At 31.7% G+C, this 22829-nt stretch overlaps 1 protein-coding gene across 2 annotated transcripts in view; it reads left to right on the top strand.

Moving 5' to 3' along the window:
• The window catches only part of LOC124361887 (WD repeat-containing protein 48), a 30247-nt gene extending 8911 nt beyond the window's left edge, over nucleotides 1-21336 (top strand). For both annotated transcript variants that reach the window (XM_046815938.1, XM_046815937.1), the window contains 8 exons: nucleotides 2589-2743; nucleotides 4377-4565; nucleotides 6005-6214; nucleotides 6413-6520; nucleotides 7698-7800; nucleotides 9287-9449; nucleotides 10497-10685; nucleotides 21129-21336. In XM_046815938.1, coding sequence (XP_046671894.1) covers nucleotides 2589-2743; nucleotides 4377-4565; nucleotides 6005-6214; nucleotides 6413-6520; nucleotides 7698-7800; nucleotides 9287-9449; nucleotides 10497-10685; nucleotides 21129-21321 — 1310 coding nt within the window. In that variant the 3' untranslated portion in view covers nucleotides 21322-21336. The remainder of the gene's footprint in view (nucleotides 1-2588; nucleotides 2744-4376; nucleotides 4566-6004; nucleotides 6215-6412; nucleotides 6521-7697; nucleotides 7801-9286; nucleotides 9450-10496; nucleotides 10686-21128) is intronic.
• The last annotated feature ends 1493 nt before the right edge of the window (nucleotides 21337-22829 follow it).

Below are 22829 nucleotides of genomic sequence, written 5' to 3' on the forward strand. Positions count from 1 at the left end.
ACCACTAAAAGCATGTGCATTGTTTTCAAATAGAAGAAATATATTAATACATATTAATCAATGCAAAATTTTATAATCTTAAGAACGAATTAATGTTTTGTCAGTGACACATTAGAGCTTATAATGCTTATTATAAATGTTAGGTTTGTATCTATTTTTGTGGTTAATTTGGAGTTCTGTAGTTTTATTAAAACATTAACCCTTTGCGATCGGTCGTCGACTATAGGTCGACCGCGGCAGTTTCGCTGAACGCTCGCACGTCGACAATAGGTCGACCGGATAATGTCACTGCTTGTTTGGCCATTTCTAACCTGTTGCTGTTCGGTATTTGAGTTATTCAGTACTTTGGACTTCTATTTTGGTTACGTGAATGCTACGTCGATCTTTATTCACGATATAGGAGGCATTGGAAGTGAAAATAGAAGACCAATACAACTGACGTCTGCACTTGCGCCGTGTTTACAAATATGGCTGGTCCAAGTACAAGTTTTACTGACGATGACGAAATATTAGATGAATTAGATGATTGTGATAGTATTTTCAGTGAAATTAGTATCCAAAATGAAAAACAGATTGTTGAAGAAGACCGTGGTAGTGATTGTGAGTTGAATCATAGTGAAAATTCTTCTGAAAACATTGTGGTAAATGACGGTAACCTAGACACCGGTAACCTAGACGACGAAAGTGATGTGTTTGGATTGGAAACTTTAGGTATTGATGGGGAAGAATTTGATCAATTCGTGGATAATGTGGTAGAAGTAGGACAAGGAGATGCAAATAATAGAGATAGGCCTAGGCTACAAATTAGTAGACTAAGAGGAAGAGCTAGACATATTACCCAAAGTAGGCCTAGGGCTGGACCAAGGCAAAATTATAATATATATAATGTATTATATATAATATAATATAATGAATAACATGTATCTGATGAGATCCTAGTGCCTTTTCACCTGTATTCATGTAATTTTGGTTTATTACATATGTATAAAAAAGTAAAAATTATGTTTTTATTTTTTATACTTCTTTTTTATATTTTTTAAATGTTACTTAAAGTTATAAAAAAATACTATAAAATAATGTAAATATTCTTTTTAGGTTATTTACATTTATATATAAAGAGAAAAAAATAAAAAAGTTGCAGAAAAAGGGATTTAAAATTTGCATTTGTGTATTGTCAAAGAACTGTAAACTAACAGAAATTAAATACGACCTGAGGACAGTCGAAGCAATTTTTATTGAGACCTCAAAGGGTTAATAAACTAGGCCTACTTCAAACATACAAAATAAGAACATTTTAATTAGTCTTTGTTGATAACTAGGTTGTAAATATTAAATTTAAGAGTATTAAATTTGCCTCTCAAAGTAGACTGTTGTAAATTATCAATTTGTACTAATCAACCCTAGAAGTGGCAGGCGCCGGATATACGGCGTGGTCGGCCGTCGTCTAAGTGGCAGCGCCGGAATTCCGGCCCGATTACGTTGCGTCGCATTATGTTATTTTTGAAGGAGTAAATATAATCTGATTGTGATAAAAATCACATATTTGGAAAGATGAAGAATCATCACTCCAAACATACTTCACAATGATAACGTATTTTATTAGGGTTTATACTATTTATAGATATCCTCTATGGATATATATAAACAGTTGTGCAGCAGACATCTGGCCCGCCCGCACAACATATGTTTACTTTCTATTGTTGTTCCAAGTCCATAGTTTGGAGTTTATTTCAGCTAGTTATTACTTATGAGCTAAATAATAGTATATTACACATATTTTTGTAAATAATTTGTGATAAAATGAGTTAAATCTTTAGAGATAGATCAAGTGACTTGAGAGAACTTCTATTCAAACTGCTTGAGGAGCTGAATTCTACACTTGTATAATATATTGTAAATATAGGTATGTAACATCAATGCGTTTTATATTTATTTTTTAGTTGATTTATAACCAAAATGATTCATAAAAATGGTTTTAGGGTATTGAATACATTATATGTCAACATGTATATATCGGCTTTATGTCTTACTCCTGCGCATAAAAAATAAGTGTTTTGGTCAATTTCCGTAAAAAAACACAAAAAGTGTAAATATGGATTTTAAAAGTCATATAAAATATATATTTCTGATATCACCAATAAATTCTAGATAAAATGTATATATTAGAATTGTTTTTTTTTATACGCTTGAAGTCAAGTACAAAACGGAATCAGAGGATAAAATTTAATTTTTTTACTTTTTTAAATCTTTTTGCCGCATCAAAAATTTATGACAAGAAAAATATTTGTTTTTCTGTAGAATTTGTTTTTCTGTGTTCTTTTATAAAAAAATGATGTATAATATGTTAAGTTTGGAGCATTAGTTGAGGTAGTAATATATATTAGAAAAATACATGAACAGTTGGCCTAAAACACCGTGCCACTACAGAGAATTTACAATGCCACCTCTAGGGTTAATAAGTGATATACCTGTATGATATATTTTTAGTAATTACATTTCCACAACTTTTTTAGTACTATGTGTGTAAGCAGTTCAAATAATTTTATTTAGAGGTGATTATGAGATTGCTCACAGGGTTTTATTTGTAGGCCACCTGGACAACGTGAAAGCACTGGTTGTGAACAGAGACGGTACACAGTGTCTGTCCGGCAGCTCCGACGGTACCATCAAACTTTGGTCTCTAAGTCAACAGCAGTGCGTCCACACTTTCCGGATACACACAGAGGGCGTGTGGGCACTTTTGGTAATTAGCACACGTTTTGCGCTCTCTCTCTCTCTCTCTCTCATGTACCTTCCACATCTTGTATTTAGTAGTAAGCGAGTTAAAACTAAAAACTAAATGTAGGTTATAAGTTAATGTATGATGTTTTATTACAGCCATTGCAAAATTTATTATTGTTAACTCAAGGTAATAGTCCACAATGATTCATATGAACATGATTGTTTATTTCAACCAGAATGTCTTTTTTAGGTGAAGTTTGTAAGCAATTTAAAGTAAAAGTGTCTTTTTTTGTTTTGATATATATATTCATGCATTGCCATATATGTCTTGTCAGATTGTTTGCAACAGTGGTCCCAAAACTAAGCTATTTTTTTAAGGGCTTGTGGTATAAATAATGGTTTGATCCAAACCATTTTGTTTACTTCAGGTAATGTTTTCTTTTTTTCTATGATCGTTCAATCAATCAATCAAGCTTTATTTGTTGGTCACATTATTTTAACAATGTATGACAAAGGTTAAAAGATTTACATTAGGCCACATTATTTTTAGACATTTAAGCCTAACTTTTCTTCTTCACTATAGATACAGTTCTTTAATAATATTTTTTTAATACATTGCTTGAATAAGTTCAAAGATAGAACCTGAATATTACGTGGTAAAACATTATACAATTGAATATACAGATACTGAAAGCTCTTCTGGGTCAAGCTATATGTACCTATCATTGATTAGCCTATGTTTGTTCCTAGTGTCATGATTATATACAGCAGTATGATCCTGAAAACTGCCTATATTCAAATCAAATCAAATCTTTATTCACATATACATTGAGTACAGCGATTGTGTCATTTGAATTACAATTGTTAAGTTCGAATTAGGTAAAAAGTATGTACAGTAAGAGTTACAGAATTTGTCATTATTCATCTTCATTGCTGAGTTCTCCAATCCAAAAACTCCTGGACTGTGTATATTGTTCGTTCCAGCAGCCAGTCCATGAGTCTTCTCTTCAGATTCTTCTCAGGGATTCTCTTCATTTCTTCTGGCAGACAGTTGTAGAAGGCAGCTCCTCGATAAGATGGTTTCTTCTCGAATAGACAGAGATGATGAGTGTCGAGTACGAAGTTGTGTCTATGCCTTGTGTTGTATGTGTGGTGGTCTCCTAATCTGGCTCGGCCTATTTTTACTGCATGCATTACTGTTTCAAGAATATAGAGTGCAGTAACTGTCAAGATCCTGAGCTCCTTGAAGGCTTCTCTACATGTCTCTTGCGGTCTTAGTCCTTTCAGTGTTCTTATGGCTCTTTTCTGAATTACCAATACTCTTTGGAGGTTTGAAGCGCTTGTCCCACCCCAGGCCACTAAACCATATCTTACTTTTTACAAATAAAAAAACTGATCAAATATACATAGATGGCAGTGTAAGAACTCCAAGTTTTATAAAATGTGGTTTACAATGTTCGTGGGAAGGAATATTACAAATTATTCTGACAGCCTGATTTTGTAAAATAGTCTTTTGGCTGATGGAGAAATTTAAGATTGTTTAATGAAATTCATCATTACATCTAATTTAATATTATCGGATATTCTTGAAATAGATGAGAGAGTTGATAATTGATGTCAGTGTGGCAAGGAAGTGAAATGTACAATTGTTGCAGGCTACAGAAGGATTTACTCACGTGATATCGGGGGGAAGGGACAGGAAGGTTCTGATGACCGACTTGCGCAACACTAACAAAGCGTCTGTCTGCATCTGCGAGGAGAGTGCTCCGGTTCTGAAGATGGCCGCTCCACCGGACTTGAGTGGTCTTTGGGTGGCCACTTCCGAGTCGACGATCAACTACTGGGTACTTAGATCAGATGTTACAGTTTGGTGCGCTTTCTATAAGTCTTAATTTAATTTAACCCTTTATGACCAATTGTCATTATATGGCTGGTAAAGTAAGAACAGTGTTGAGAACGAGTCGGTAATATTGTGATGGCTCGTGTTTTTCTGCTCCTGACTTGCAATTGGCGTATTGACGGTTTGGTATTTTTAAAAGGATAACAGGATTTCGGACATTTGCCATTGTTATTGGTTGTAAAAGGTATAACACTGGGTGTTTTATAACCTATAACGATGGCAAATGTCTGAAATTCTGTTATTCTTTCAAACCTTCCAACGTCAATAACAAACTTTAAACAAGAAATTGATATTTTTAGTTTGGTATTCTAACCATCTACCATTTTGGTGAATATACCACCTTAAACTGACTAGTAAAGACATTCACCACTTACAACAACTACACAAATGCAGTTTCTTTATTGTTTCCATTCAATATATTTTAAATGGACATCAAACAATGATAATAATTATGCTGGCACTGATGTAATATAAATATGTTGTACGCTGTGAAAATAGCAGTGCAAGGCATTGCTAGAAGAGTGAGGCATTGCTAGAAGAGTGTCATTCCATGTAGTTCATCCTGTACATCTAAACAAACAAATCCAAAAATCTAATTTTGTTTTTTTTCCATATTCAAACTGACTTCAGTATTAATATGCTACATGTTTTTTACATGTTAGTACAAATATAACAACTTTTTATTTTTGATGGAATTTTTTTTTAAATTTGGAACACTTGTAGAAAACAATATGCAGAACAAAATAAAAACAGTTCCTCTGTAAAAATACCTATATTGCCTTCAAACAGATTACTTCAAATTTCACAAATTTGTTAGTTTTAAAAATATTTTTTTATGTTGAAAATTATCAGGTTTAAAATTTTCTTGGAAATTAGTAACTTGTTTTGTTTACTGAAGGCAATTTATTTTGAACATTTCGGTACTAAAAATAGCTTTCTATCTTTATTCGGCTTTTAACAACTCTGCTAATAGGCCTGCATATGCAATTAGTTTTGGTGTAAATTTTCAAAATGTAGGTTTGTAATTTCAGGAATAGTAATCTTTTGGTTTTGGCCCCAAAGGGTGGAATGTATGAATAAATTAGTTTCATTACTATTGTAAGGAGTGACATGTACTAGGGTAGTTTTTTTTCAACCTCTATTTTCATGCCATGACACCTAGACTAAGTTTAAGTAGCTGAAGTTTTGTATTTCCCTTTTTAGGTTTGTATTATCGAGATTCAAGTATTTTACATTATATTATAAAATATAACATGAAAAATTCTGTTTTTTTTGTATATTCCCAAAAGAGTTTAATTATGAATTGTATATTTATACTTTCACATTTCAAAGTTGTAATTTATATTTTGAATTGTTCATGAAATTTGTGTATAAATGTTACAGGCAGTTCCTAAAAGAGATTGGATAGGTGATGCAGGAGTGGGTTCAGGCGATGAGGGTGAATGTATGAATGGGCTGAAACCAGTAAATGTGAAACCAGAAATGACCATCAAAGGTGGCCCTGCTATTCGGAGGTTCCACATACTGAATGACAAAAGGCACATTCTCACACAAGACACCGAGAACAATGTTGCCATTTATGATGTTCTTAAGGTAAAAATAATACAATTCTTGAATTTGTGTTTATTTTTGTTAAGTGGTCACAATAAAACACATTATTGCATTGTAACATGCATACAGGATTTTAGTAACACTTAATAACTATACTGTTTTAACTTGCTGGATACTAACTTGAAGTGGGATACTAATGTTGTGATGATGGAGTACATAATGTTGCTTTATTTGTTGCAGGCCTGTAAAGTAGAAGATCTAGGTCAAGTTAATTTTGATGAAGAAGTAAAAGCCAGGTTCAGGATGGTGTATGTACCGAACTGGTTTAATGTTGATTTAAAAACTGGGGTAAGTGAGAATTATCTGGACTGAATAGACATACTATAGATTCAAGGTTTTGATTTTCATACTTGTTGACACCAGGTGAATCAAAACAATATTGATTCATGGGGCTGATATACTATTGTCATATTGATCAATGTTTACAATCAACTGCAAACATTATCAATACAAACGTTCAATTAGGTTTCAAGCTGTTGGATCAGATGTTTCAGATGTGTTATTGAGGACTCCTATTTCATCAAAAGAGCATTCCGGATAGAGAACTCTTTGTCACATGTGAAGTCTCGGTATGAATTGCGTCATTCCAAAGATAACGTTAACTGCTATTCCCATGGAGTTACAGGATTGTGATCGTGTATATAACTCCAAATGAAGTATGTAACCTTTGCAGAAGTGACAATTTTACAATTCTTTATTCAACGAGTACTTTTACTGCATTTGCTGAAGAGACTCAGTTCCAGCTTCACCTGTGGTGAAAATAAAAATGGTAGAAAACACAACTTTCTTAGGAGTCATCGTTGACGAAGACATGCCGTCAATCAGATTGATAAACCTACCAGCAAAATGAACACGTCCTTGTGTGCGTTAAAACGCATTAAGCAGTGACCAGGTAACTGCAGAAGTTGCTTACCATGTATTTTTTTAGTTTTGCATACGATATGGCACTGTGTCGTGAGGAGGAACCTTAGCAGGAAACCTGCACTGTATCCTTTTGCTGCTAAAGAATCTTACATGGACTAAAATCAAAGTACAGTTGCAGAGAAACTTTTGTAAGCATAATCTCGTGGATTTATAATAGAGAGATATTTATATGTAGCTGGTGGGATCAAACTAGAGGCCAAGACATTGGTACATAAATCAATCTTGTTTAACACAAGAACAACTTCTTGAACATTCAAGAATTGACTGAGTGGCTGATCAACAGTCCATTCTATAACCTTGATGAGTTCCTGCAGAGGAAGAAAATTGACCAAGACATTTTAAAAATACCATCTTGAAATATCTTTTTCTTAATCTCAGTATTCTATAAATTGATGCCATTACTGTATCTACAAGATAATGTTAATAAAGGATGCTGATTACTGATTACTCCATTACAGTTTTAAAAATTTTATATTTAATGTAAAATATTGTTTTCTGTAAATTATTTTTATAGGTATTAACATTATATTTTGATCTCCAGATGCTCACAATCCACCTTGGCCAAGATGAGAATGATTGCTTTTCAGCGTGGGTGTCATCTAAAGAAGCTGGTATTGCTGCTAACGAAATAGTCGATCAGAAAGGTGATTTTTTAATTTAACACAATGTTTAGAACCCATAAGTATGTACATTTTATGTTTAATTCTGGTTATCACTCATTACAACAGCCCACTGGAAAAATTTAACGTACACCAGAAAGAGATGATTCACACGTCAAGGTTGTTTCCAAATTACCAAATGGTGTTTGGTAAGCAACTGTATAAAAAGCACAATTGGAAATTTTCGAATCGAAAGAGTAATGAAATCACCAGTGGAATAGAATAGCACTTATATTACACTTAGTTAGTAGAAAAGGAATTTGAAATTCCCATTTCCAGAATTGACCACAAAATGCAGATTCTTTACTTGTTTTTTCTATTTACTAATCTTGTCTCATCCTAGTTAAGTTACGTTTATCAGAATATGTATTTGGACATTTAGCCTGTGGACAATCTATATTTCCCAAATAACGATTACTCACACTTCTTTTTCAGCAAAATTTAACTTGATTTTTGTCATGGTTTAGACCGTTGGCATCAATTCTTTGTTTAAAGTTTGTTATTGATGATGGAAGGACTGAAAGGATAACAGGATTTCAGACATTTGCTATATCGTTATATGTTCATAAGGTATAACATCTGTGTATTGGTGTTATACCTTTTGTAACATTGTTTCATTGGTATCGGCTGTGAAACTGAAGAGCAATGTATTAATTTTATCCTACTATTGAAATTGGATTTCAGATAAATTGTCTTAATCTGTGTAGCAATTAGGATTGCTGGCCATTCGTCCTCTCAGATATTTATGGCTCAAAGTTCTCGGGTTAAAAGTTGATCCCATACTAAATTGGATCAACATATCAGTATGAAAAAGATTAAAATGTTACGTAAAGATTTAATTGTGAAGTATACTGGAGTTTCTTACACTGGTTTACTACGGTTTTCCTTGTTCTTGTGATATATCCGTCAACCAACTTGCAAACTATCCTTGCCCAATTAGATACATTGCTGAAGTATTTTGGGAATATCCAAATTTACATTTCCTTCTCTAAATACGCAACTTCTCTAATGTGATTATGGTATTTTTTTTGTTCAGCAGTCTGAAAGAGTAAAGTTTAATGCACAAATGTATTTGTATAGAAATTATTAGTCTATCTTAAACACTATCTTTGAAAATTGTTTTAGTGAAATTGGACAGTATGGATAAAGATTATTGTATTACATTCTGATAGATTTCCAAAATATTGAAATGTTCAGTTGAAGCATTATTGGAGGATAATAGAGGTAGAAGAATGTACAGGTAATGTTATGTACGACAAAGTGTAAAATGTATGTTTTTTGGGGAAAATTTTCGTTTTTTTTCTGTAATTCCCTTTTCTAGTCATTAGTATTACATCTACCACTGCTATAAATAGAAGAGAAAAAAATGTGATCTCTGGATTCCTAATTTACTTTGTGTATATAGCCAAAAATTATTTTTTCATTTATATAATGACAAAAAGAGTGTTTATAATTGAAATTGATGTTTTAGTTAACTACGGGAATCTGCTACTGAAAGCCTTGTTGGAGAACTGGTGGACTACAGTGCATGTGGATGAAGAGACTGATATACAGGGGGGTGATTCGGTAACCCCACAGGCCAGGTTTGGGAATGAGTATTTCAAAGTTCCTGGACACACACCATTAATATTTAGGTGAGTAGCAGTAAGACAAATTATAGTAATTAATGGTAATGGTTTACGTACTTATCTCTGTCACTTTCATTAATTCTTAGATTGAAAAGCTTAATTTGTTAATTGCCAAAAGAATTTAACTGATAAATTCGGTTGTGAATATTTATTTTTTGTAATGGTATTATCTAAAGTTTCCTTTTATCATAATAAATAATTACAATCACAATACTTGTTACAATTAATCATAGTATTAATATTTATAATGTAACATTATCATGCCATTTAAAAAATAGACGTACTAACAAATACATTGTGTTTTGAAAACATCTGTTTAATTGGAGTCAAAGATGGTGGATCGTACCACGTCTGAAACATTTTTAGCGAGTTTTCAATAATTGTACTTACTATTAAGTTCTATAATCCAAGTATAAGGATTGTACTCTTTGTAAAAAAGGTAGTTTTCAGTTATTGTTCGGAGCTAGGTTTCAAATGTGATAACATTTTTTATTATATTCTTAGTTGCAGATAACACAGGAATCTGTATCGATTTCAGAACCGAGAATCGAGACCACAATTTAGTACTGCTATCAGAATCCAAATAAAATTTTTTTTATCGGTACAACCATTCATATTGCATTAATGTTGGTAGAGTTTAGCAAAAAAATCATTTTGTTGATCATGGATTAAAGAATAGAAAAATAATTACTTTTCAAAACATGGGTGGATGGTCTTGTAGATAGCTACGGAATTAGATGTAGTTTCCTATTAACCAGATTTGTAACAAATTACAGAACTTACCATAGGGAGAAATAGGTTCCAGATAAGCTCCGCTCACCACAGTGTTACTTTGGGAATTTTTTGAGTACACCCCTCATGTTTGTATTTTTCCAAACCATGCATAAAAAAAGATCAACAAATGTAGTAATGTTGGGCTATTTAGGTTTTGTAAATTTATCAGCTCTTTGGCTGTCTCCCACGGTGTCAAGGACATGAACAACCTTTCTTTGGCTGAAGGGAAAGTGAAATTTTTTTTTCATAATTAACGCACATATAATGTTTGTGTTGCAGTGAAGTTGGCGGTCGGACTTTGTACCGCCTTCTAGTCCGAGATGCAGGTGGCGAGACGGAAAGTGGGCTGTTGAGTGAAACTGTTCCTTCTTGGGTTGTTGACATCATTGTCGAGAAGAATATGCCAAAGTTCAATAAAATTCCTTTTTACCTAATTCCTTTACCGTCTGGGGTCAAAAACTCAAAGAGGTAGGTACTGCTACCTTTTTGAATGGTTTTTATGTATTTAAATTGTTTCTCATACATTTTTAGGACTGAAAATTGCTAAAAATTTAAACTGGAAATTTCATGATAATTATCTAGTAAACAAACTAAGCTCTTTTCGTTTTGCAATGAAAATATTAGCAAATTCAGTATCTATTTCTACTTGTAAAATTGTATACTATGCCTGTGTACAATATTCTGAAACACGGTATTGTACTCTGGGCTTCATCTCCTGATTTTGAAAAATCATTCATTGCCCAAAAAAACTGTTCTGAGAGCAATGGTTGGTGCAAACTTTAGAGAGAGCTGCCAACCGCTATTTCACACTAAAATCTAAAATACTCACACTACCAGGTTTATATACTTTTGAATTGTTGAACTTAGTCAATAAAAATCCAAACACTTTTGGCCAATACAAAAATCAGCATAAACATAATACTAGAAGCAGAAATCTTCTTGCCTTTCCAATTCATAACACTTTTTATTTGTAAAAAGTCCACTATATATGGGGAATTCGGTTATATAATTGTTTACCTTTATCACTAAAAGAGCTTAAAAATAATAATTTTCAAAATAGTATTAAAAACTGATGTAAGCCAAATTTGATGAGATGTCAATTTTGATGAGGACCCCTCGTTGCTGCGCCTATTGATGTAGGTCAAATTTGATGCGAGTGTAAATTTGATGAGAGTCCCAGGTTATAACACCAATTTGCTATGTGTCACTCCCACGTTGGTTACGATAATTTGCTGAAAGTCAGTTCTTTAGAATTATTCACTCACCATGTAGTTGTACGCGCCTTGTCACCAGTGGCACGTTGTTATACCATGTTGTTCATCATAGTATCGGTCGCCATCTTGCCCAATGCTAGCTGTATTTCCTCGTATTACTCAAAAATTATTAGATTTGAATGTCTCTGGTGTTATCACCAGAGACAAGTCTGTGTGTATGTCAGGGTTCCAAAATATATTAAGTAATAATTACAAAATTTAACATCACTCCACACTTTTTGTAAAAGGGATATTTAAAGAAAGTCAAAGCAAGTGACCACGAGATTAGTTTATTAAATGTCACACTCTCAACAATATTATAAACTCACTCACCTTGCAGTGCTTTGATAATTTTAAAAGTCTAAACAATATCCCATCCTTGATTAAATTTCAATATACTATACAACAGATCATTACTTTCCCAGGAGAACTAACACAACCTCCTTGCTTCGAGTCTGATGGTAGAAGAAGGAATCTCCGTATAATACGACGGATACTGATTCAAAACAACACTCATCACTTCTCTCGTTCAAATCAGCGTCTTCACGAATAAATTTAATTTAATTCTTTCTTATAATTGTCGAAATTTATCACGTTTACTATAATTAATCAATTTAAGTATTTCTATTTTCTTTTTATTAATTTTTCAAAGCTTTTTATTTAAATTTTTAGCAACATGTGCTTTATGACGTCATAAATTTACAAGTCATTCATACCACAATTGGCTCTTCTGTGTAATTCTATTTAATGTTTTTGTAAAACACGAATTTTGGTTATGTTTACTTCATTTTAATTAATCAAATCTTTTCCCGTATAAAGTTCAATAAATGTCTTCGTTATTAAATAAATCTCAATTCCGACAACATGTGATTCACTGATGTCACAGTCTGCCGATTCATTGACGTCACAGTCTGCCAATTCCCCGCGAATATTCAAATGTCGTAATTTGACCTGTTACACAACCCCCAAATATAAATTGATCATATATTTGTTATCAATTTATATTTCTCCTCCAATTAAATCTTTTAAATTTTTGTCCAATTACGCTATTATTTAAATTTCTTGATAATTTTGTTTAAAAGTATTCATTTAAAAGAAAGTAAAATATCAAAGCAAAGCTTACGATCATATTATACAAATTACAATGTATTAAATGTTCACACAAATTATAATTAATATTAAATGATTACACAAATTATAGTGTACATATAAATCAATACAATAATACAAATATCAATGAATATATATTAATCAGCTACACAAATTATAATTAATATTAAATGATTACACAAATTACAATGTACATATAAATCAATACAATTAATACAAATATCAATGAATATATATATATATATATATATATATATATATATATATATATATATATATATATATATATAAGAATAGTACTAAAGTTTTAAATATTTTAAATTGAATACTTGTAACCTCTATATGTTTTGAATATAATGTTTAACGTGTCCATTTCACATAACACAATGTTTAATACAAGTTAACTCTATCAGATTATACACTCACAAGTTATAATAATACACAAATACTTTGTACAAATCCTAAATATATTCTTACTGATAAACAATATTGTAATATCCTTATATTGTCATCTCCTACTGGAAACATATTACATATACTATCTACTATATTACATTATCCTTGTCACATCTTATTCTAAATATTTATACAACCCTATACTAATCTGACTAATTGTCAGTTTTTTGGTTCAAATGAATTTTATACTTTTTATTGTTTTATCTGACCGTTAAGGTCAGATATTTTTATGTCAGCCCGTTTTTTGAAAAGGTTTATTTGTCATTATTATGACGGGGCATAGGCTGACTACATGGGAGCCTACAATATTTTGAAAGAAAAACTGGCTTATTTCCCTCAAGGTTAAATTTTGACAGGTAAAAAAAAATATTTATATAATTAGAGGGGTTATTCTTTTATTGGCACATTTCATTAAAAAGAAGGTCACAAGTTTTATTTCATAAACATGTATTGTTTTTTTATGTGCTTCTCTGTACATTCATCCATCCACACAAGCCAGTTTATAGACCATGTTTTAAAAATTTCTTAAATAAAATGGTCTCATTCAGCATCAGTATGGTCATTCACACTTAAAGAGTTTTCATACTCTTATTCTATGAATCTCTTTAGTTCCCTTACATTACGGATCCCAAAGAATTCATTATTGTCTAGTCTGGTTAATGCATATGCATTTTCTCTTTTAATGCCTGCGATTACATATGGTCCTTCATAAAGTAAGAAATATTTTTTAATCTTCTTATCTAATGCATTTGATAAAATATGGTTTTTTACTAATACTTTGTCACCTATTCTATACTTAATTGGATTTAATTTCTCATCGTGTCTTTTATTCCTTATTTCTGCCTTACTTATTAAGTTTTCCCTTACCATTCTAATTTTATTCAAATGATTAAATTTACATTCAATTGGAAACTTAATTATTTTACTTAGAAAATTATCAGATCTTCTTCCAAACATTACTTCATATGGTATTGCTTCAATGGTGTCCTGTACTGAATTGTTTAACACATGTTCAGCAAATAACAGAATGTCAGGCCATTGAGTATGTCTTTTATGACAATATCCTACAAATTTTATTTACTTCTTTATTTGTCCTTTCCACTATTGAACTTTGTGGGTGATAAACTTTAATATCTAAGTTATTAAGAGTTGTGTTCCACAAATTTGAATTAAAACATGGACCGTTGTCGCTGACTATTGCTTTCATTTTTCCTACTTGAGGTTATAAAGTCACTTTAGTTACTTTACTTAATACACTTCTACTGTTTGGTTTCTTTATGGCATATAATTTCACAAATTTTGAAAAAACATCTACCATTGTTAATGTGTATTGTACATTTCCTCTTCCCTTTGGTAATGGACCTATCAAATCTATTGACACCAAGTCTAGTACATTCTGAGATATTATATTCATTTGTCTACCTTCTTGTCTTACATTCCCATGTTTACTCTTTTGGCACAATATACACTTTTTTAACTGTTCTTTAACACTTCTTTCCATATTCTTAAAAATACAATACTCTTTAAGTATATTAAATATTTTATGACCTCCTAAATGTCCATATTTTAAATGTGTAAAATTAACTAAATCCTTTTTAATACCTTCTGGAATACATACTTTCCATACATCACTATTTTCATCCTTTCTCTTAAAAATTATCCCTCTATACTCCATAAATATTTTATTTATTTTTCCATAATGAACTCCTTCGCTGTCATTTAAGATATTTTTTTATATTTCTCAAATACTCATCCTGTTCTTGTTTTTTATCTAGATTCTTTAATATTTCCTTTATCTCACTATCTTTAAAACCTAAATCAATTTTGTTGTACAAAACCTTGATACTGTATTTTTCTACTGAATTTTGACTATCCTTCTGTGTAATCCTTGACAGTATGTCTGCTGGAATGTTCTCTTTCCCTTTAACAAATTCTATTTCAAGATTAAACTCTTGTAATGCTAAAGCCCATCTCAACAATCTACCATTTGTTAATTTACAACTTTTTAAGAATGTCAATGCTTTATGATCTGTTCTCACTATCACTCTGGGATGTCCTATTAAATATGATCTAAATTTTTTACAAGTTAATACTACAGCTAACAGTTCCTTTTCTGTGATCGTGTAAAATTTTTGCGCTTGTGTTAAAGCCTTGCTATAAAATGATATCACCTGTTCCTCATTGATTTCATCTAACTGGTATAATATTCCACTAATGTTAAGGTCACTTGCATCTGTATTTAAATAAAATGGTTTGATAAAATCTGGATGTTTTAAAATGACTGCATTTAAAAATTCCGTTTTAATTTGTCCAAATGCCTTTTCTTCTTTTTCTGTCCACTTCCATTCTATTTTATTACTCAATAAATGATTTAACTGTCCTATTAAATTGCCATAATGTCTTTGAAACTTTGCATAATACAAACATAATCCATTAAACATTTGTAGTTCTTTTATGTTTGTAGGTCGCTTAAAATTCACTATCTGTTCAATTTTATTTTTATCCATTTTAATTCCTTCAGCTGAAATAATGTATCCTAAATAATTTATCTCTTTTCTTAAAAATTGTGATTTTTTTAATTTGACTGTTATTCCTCCTTCTTTTAATCTACTTAAGACCTGTTCTACATGTTTTAAATGTTCTTCATATGTGTTTGAAGTGATTAATATATCATCCACATAATATGTAGTTACAAATTCTGTCAAGTCATGACCTAATACTTTGTTTAACCCTTTAATGAACAACGCAGTACTAACATTCAAACCATATGGTAGTCTTTTATATTGTAAATTCCTCCCTCGAAGACAAACGCTACATATTTTCTGGACTCTTTACTTAATTGTGTTTGTAGAAATCCCTGTGATAAATCTAATGATGTCATATATTTGACTCCTATAAACTTTTTCAATACATCATCTATGTTTATTGGTGATTCCCTATCTGGTATTATGTGTTGATTCAAATTCCTGCTATCTAGACATATTCTCAATGACAGATCCTTTTTAACTACACACACCAATGGGTTAGAATATGGACTATCAGACTCCTCTATTATGTCTCCTTTTAACATATTTTCTATTTCCTTTCTTACACCTTCCCTCTTTGAATAAGGTATTGGATAGGATCTCCCTACAAATGGCTTTTCATTTGTTATATTTAATTTGGCCTCATAATTCTTTATACAACCTGGTTCATCTGAAAAAATATCTTTATTTTTCATCAGTATACTTTTTAATTTATTTAAATCTTCATTTTCCTTTACTTCACAATGTTCTAATATTTCTAAAACCTGTTTATCCTTCTCATCATTAACTTTGTCCTTCATATTTTCTGTATGTGTTTTACATAGAAATTCTATGTTGTTCCAAGAATTTTTCAGCTCATCTTCACTTACTAATGTATTTATGTAATTGCACCTAATTAACTTTATACCATTGACTATATCCTCTGATTCACTGTTTGATTCAGTAAATTCAACATTTAATACTTCTTTATCTACCTCCAACTTTATCTTACCATGTTCAAAGTCAATTTTTGCATTGTGTTCTCTTAAGAAGTCACATCCTAGTATTATTCCCAAGTTCACTGCTTTAACTACTAGAAAATTTATTTGAAATAATTTATTTTCTATTTCCACCTCTATCATGACCTGTTTATCAATCTTTTTACTTCTAATACCTGTTACTCCTATTATACTTAAATTTGTTACCGGCAGCTCTAAAATTTCAAGTACACTTCTTTCTTTTATCTCATTATAATACTTTTCTGACATTATTGTCACCTGGCTTCCTGAATCTATTATCATGTGATACTCCTCTTTATTTATTTTTCCAAGTATCTCAGGTAGTGCTTCTGCTACTGGTTTTATGGGAATTTTATTATAATTATCTTCATTGGTCAATTCATCAAAGATGTCATTTTCTGGTATAAAAGCTGTATTCACCCCTAGTCTTAGTCCGAAATTTTTTCTTATCTGATCTTATCAGTTTTCTAAGCTCATTTGCTAGAATTGTTAGACCCTCTTTATTCAGATGTATTAAATCTTCACACCATTTTCCTTTATAGAATATTTCCTTTTCATATAATTTCACATTACAGTCTGTACTATTATAGTTATCATAATACTTCTCTGCCACTTCTAAAACTGTAACTTTTTCATTATTTTCTTTACTTTTTATATGTTCATTTATTCTTTCAAGTTTATTTAAATGATATATGTCATTCTCACCTAACTTTGGTATGGGTGGAATGGTTACCAAGATTATTTTATCAGCTTTCTCCAGTAAAACCTCTACTAGTTTATCATAATCATTACAAATATTTTTTACTTCTTTATCCCTTAATAAATCATTTGTACCTATCATTACTATTAGCTGTTTTTCTAAATTATTTGTATGTTTTAGCTCTCTGGTCAACTGTTGAATTGTCTGACCTCCTATGCATAAGTTAATTCTCTTTCCTCCTTTCTCTCTATATTCACCTCTTAAATTCATTATTTTCTCCCCAAATCTCCTAAGTTGAGAATCTCCTATCATTTGGTATCCCTCAAAAATTAGGTTCCTTTTTCTCAATCGTTTCCTTCATTCTAGCCTGTCCTACCCATTTGTTTTCTATCCTGTTTTCCTCTAGTCATCTATTACCTCTCATACTTCCTCTTCCCCTTGTATATTCATATTGATCTCTCTGATGCCTCGTTTCGTTGTTTTCATACCTTTCTTTCTCCTTTCCATAATCATTTGTATCTCTACCCCTATTATTGCTTTGTCTTCTCCTATCATTCTCAAACTCTAGTCTCTCCCTATTATATGTGTTCCTATTGTAGTATGAGCCTACTCTAGTCAAATTATTTCCTCTAATATTCCCTCTAACTTGTGTCCCTCTATATGGTGTATCTCTATGTCCTAAATTCTTGTATTGATTTACATTTTTATTGAGTGTTGTCTCATTTCTCATATCAAATGATCTGTCATAACTTCTATATGTGTCACTATTCAGTATATTAAGTTGATTCAACAGGTTTTCTAGATCTTCTGATCTTTCAACATTTTGGGCTGCAGCAATTGCACTACTTATGGTTCTAGGAACATGTTTGCTTATATATGCTAGGAATGTTCCCATGTCAATTCTAGTTTCCAAATACTGGCTTTTATTATAAAATTCCAATACATAGGTTACTAGATTATCAAATCCAACCCTGTATGTACCGTTACCCATTAGTTCTTTTTCAATTTTTTTCTGTTCCCCTATGGACCAATATTTCCCTTTAAAACTCCTATAAAATTGTTCAAAGTTTTTCCAATTATTTATATGCTGTCGCCCCCACTTTCCTGCTTCATTTTTCATATATTTTAAGATTATCAATACCTGGAAGTCCCATCCTTCTCCATTTTTCTCTATATATTTTTTACAAGCTTCCAAAAATTCCATAGGATGTACATTATTTTTTATTGGATCAAATTCCAATAAGAATATTTCTGTGTTTGCTGGTTGGCTTATTCTCATGCCCACCATGCTTTGATTTCTCATCATATTTTCTAGTTGTGTTTGTTTGTTTTCTAATTTCCCTAGAGTTTCATCCAATCTCTTATTCAGGGATTTTTCTACTCTATTTCCCATGTCCTCTATTTCCTGTAAACTACTGCCCGTTACTGACTTGTTTTTCTACATCCCTAGTAGCCTTACTATTTTCTGTATCCTGGTCAAGTTCTAAGTTAGTTTCTGTCCCTATCTACTCTACCATTTAATTCATCTAGTCTTGTTTTAAATCTCTTATTTATCTTTTCTAATCTTTGATCTATTTTCTTTTTATCATCCTCAATGTGTACAAACCTTTTCTCAATTTCCCTCATATCTTCTTCTCTTTTATCTTTTAATTTCTTTATCTCCGTAGTAACCTCTCCTCTAACCTGACTTTTAAGTTTATTCCTCTCACCTTTGTTTTTCTCAGCTTGTTCGTTTATTTCAAGTCTGACCCCCTCCTCCAAGTTCTTTAAGTCTTTATTTAAAGTATTTTAAGTCTTTATTTATCTCTACTCTCATAACCTCCGTTGTCTCTACTATTTTATTGTTTAACTCACCTCTCATCTGTTCCATGTCTCGTTTTAACAGTTCATTACTTCTTTGAATTTCCTTTTTTAGTTCCTCATTATTCTGCTCTATTTTATAATTTAGATCCCTTAATCCCTCATTATTTTTATCCATCTTTTCATTATTTTTATCTATCTTTTCATTCAAGTCCTTCCTTAATTCCTCATTATTTTTCTTTAACTCCTCATTATTTTTATCCATCTTTTCATTATGTAGCCTATGTTTAATTTGAAAATTTAATTTAGGCCTTATTTTTGTTTTATTAGCCTACCAGGAAAATTTTACCAATTTATATTATAACTAGGTTGTTCAAAGTTATCAAACTTATAGACTAATAATAATTTGTCATACTTCTTCTAGACACACACCTGAAAATACAATTTACAATTATATAAAAACAGTAATTTTCACTTAGTCTAAAATATGCTACCACTAACCTACTTAAATTAGTTGTGGAAGTTCGAGCCCTCCAGTTGGTGCGCCATTTGATGTAAGCCAAATTTGATGAGATGTCAATTTTGATGAGGACCCCTCGTTGCTGCGCCTATTGATGTAGGTCAAATTTGATGCGAGTGTAAATTTGATGAGAGTCCCAGGTTATAACACCAATTTGCTATGTGTCACTCCCACGTTGGTTACGATAATTTGCTGAAAGTCAGTTCTTTAGAATTATTCACTCACCATGTAGTTGTACGCGCCTTGTCACCAGTGGCACGTTGTTATACCATGTTGTTCATCATAGTATCGGTCGCCATCTTGCCCAATGCTAGCTGTATTTCCTCGTATTACTCAAAAATTATTAGATTTGAATGTCTCTGGTGTTATCACCAGAGACAAGTCTGTGTGTATGTCAGGGTTCCAAAATATATTAAGTAATAATTACAAAATTTAACATCACTCCACACTTTTTGTAAAAGGGATATTTAAAGAAAGTCAAAGCAAGTGACCACGAGATTAGTTTATTAAATGTCACACTCTCAACAATATTATAAACTCACTCACCTTGCAGTGCTTTGATAATTTTAAAAGTCTAAACAATATCCCATCCTTGATTAAATTTCAATATACTATACAACAGATCATTACTTTCCCAGGAGAACTAACACAACCTCCTTGCTTCGAGTCTGATGGTAGAAGAACGAATCTCCGTATAATACGACGGATACTGATTCAAAACAACACTCATCACTTCTCTCGGTCAAATCAGCGTCTTCACGAATAAATTTAATTTAATTCTTTCTTATAATTGTCGAAATTTATCACGTTTACTATAATTAATCAATTTAAGTATTTCTATTTTCTTTTTATTAATTTTTCAAAGCTTTTTATTTAAATTTTTAGCAACATGTGCTTTATGACGTCATAAATTTACAAGTCATTCATACCACAATTGGCTCTTCTGCGTAATTCTATTTAATGTTTTTGTAAAACAAGAATTTTGGTTATGTTTACTTCATTTTAATTAATCAAATCTTTTCCCGTATAAAGTTCAATAAATGTCTTCGTTATTAAATAAATCTCAATTCCGACAACATGTGATTCACTGATGTCACAGTCTGCCGATTCATTGACGTCACAGTCTGCCAATTCCCCGCGAATATTCAAATGTCGTAATTTGACCTGTTACAAAACCTCCTCATAGAAAAAGCTTATTACAGTGTAAAAGAAATGCAGAAAGATTTTTCAAATAATATTACTAATCAATTTTAAAATCCCAACCCATGCAATTATTCATTATTACACCATATTATCACTTCAGTCTATGTAAAATAAGGATGATTTGTTATTCTTTAGACATAATACAATATAGACAATACATGCAGTACATACTGCAACACTTGTATTTTAGTTGTACTTTTAAAAAACTTGATCATGTACATGTTTGTATTACTTATATAATTATTCAAATGTCAATGTGCAATAAATACTTTGAATTTGAATTTAAATATTGAGTAGATATATTAAAACCAATAATTGGGAGTTTGCATAATTTGTGTTGTTACAGAGATCGACTGATAGCGAACGATTTCATCCAAATGCACAAAGTGGCCGAGCACGTGTATGAGAAGGTGCTAGGCTCCGACACCGGATCAGTGGCCGTCTCTCCTGGTGTTGAGGACCAGGATAACAGTTCCTTGGCCGAAGAGAAAGTTGAACTGCTTTGCAATGACCAGGTATTATGTGAATTCACTGACTAATTAAAACGTCCGCTGCTAAAAATCCCCATATAGAGTTCCGTATATGCTGAAATTTTTAAATATATTTTTACTTTTGGATGAAAATATTATAGAAATATATGAAAATTACTATACCAAATGAATACATCGTAGCTAAGTTAACTGTATTTTATTCGTTTTAGACAAACATAAACAATAATTATACATAAGTGTGTAAACCAAAATGATTGTAAAAGTTTATAAAAATGTGAAAAAAGTTTATATACATCTCCGCTAACTCACTCAAATTCAGTTATTATTTACAAATATGAGGTGAGTAATTACAACAAAATATATTTAATGTTCACTTGAAATGATAGTAGTTTACAAAAAATATTGTAGTACAGAAGTTTACAAAAATGTAAGAAAAAAGAAGAAACAAGTTTACTGAAATAAAATATTGATACCTAACCAACCCACCCAAAAGTCATTTATTTATACAAATACGCCTAGAACTTGGTTGTTGTACACCACTTGGTCCCGGGGGAAGATCCATTGTGTTGCACAATCACTTAATATTAAAATACTTAAAAATCATTAAAAATAATAAAAAAGTCTAATGTGAAAACGAAGTGCATAAAAGTGCGGGAAAAGTACCTCCCGAGGAGTGAGGAGAAATACGGCGTTGTGATAGCTCGAGTGCTGGCCGCACACTGACCTCATTTCAGAACAAAGGCTCTGTGGTAACCAAAGTTACCGCCCGCAGCGAACGTGTTAGTGCATGCACAAAAAATATAAATTCTATTCAGGTTTACACGGAGCTACAAAACGTGGGTTAGTGCTACGACACACATAACTGCTTAAGTCAAGTCAAGTCAAAAATCTTTATTAACAATTTCTTCAAGAAATGTAATAGAGTCACAGAATTTACAATCTTACAGAATACAAATAAAGTTAAAGGATTTAACAATAAGTCAAAAATTGGTTTATTTATTAATTGTGTGCAGTTCTTCCTAGGTGGTCCTGTAGTTCCTGCAGCGGTCAATAAATTCATTGAGGGTATAGATGGTTTCTTCAAGCAGCCAGTTTCGCAGTCTTCTTTTCAGAGTGTTGTTGTCTCCTCTCTTGATTTCAAAAGGAAGCAAGTTGAAGAGCTTTGCGCCGGCATATGATGGTTTCTTCGTAAAGAGTTCCATCCTGTGTAGTGGGAGGATGTAATCCTGTGCGTTTCTAGTTGCATGCCCTCGAAAGTCTCCAAGCTTCTTCAAGTTTTTCTTTGTGGCGTGAAGAATTACCTCCAGAATATAGATAGCTGTTACTGTCAGGATTCCGCGATCCTTGAACACCTGTCTGCAGCTTTCATGCGGTAATAGACCCACCATAGTTCTTAGGGCACGCTTTTGCAGGACAAGAACTTTTTGAATATTTGTACTAGATGTACTGCCCCACAGTACCACACCATATCGTAGGTGACTCTCAAACAGAGCATGGTAAGCGGTGGTCATAGCTTCATCTGTACTGGTGGCCTTTACCCTTTTCAGAACAAATGT

This window comes from Homalodisca vitripennis, chromosome 5 (genome assembly GCF_021130785.1).
Source record: "Homalodisca vitripennis isolate AUS2020 chromosome 5, UT_GWSS_2.1, whole genome shotgun sequence".
Classification (NCBI taxonomy): domain Eukaryota; kingdom Metazoa; phylum Arthropoda; class Insecta; order Hemiptera; family Cicadellidae; genus Homalodisca; species Homalodisca vitripennis.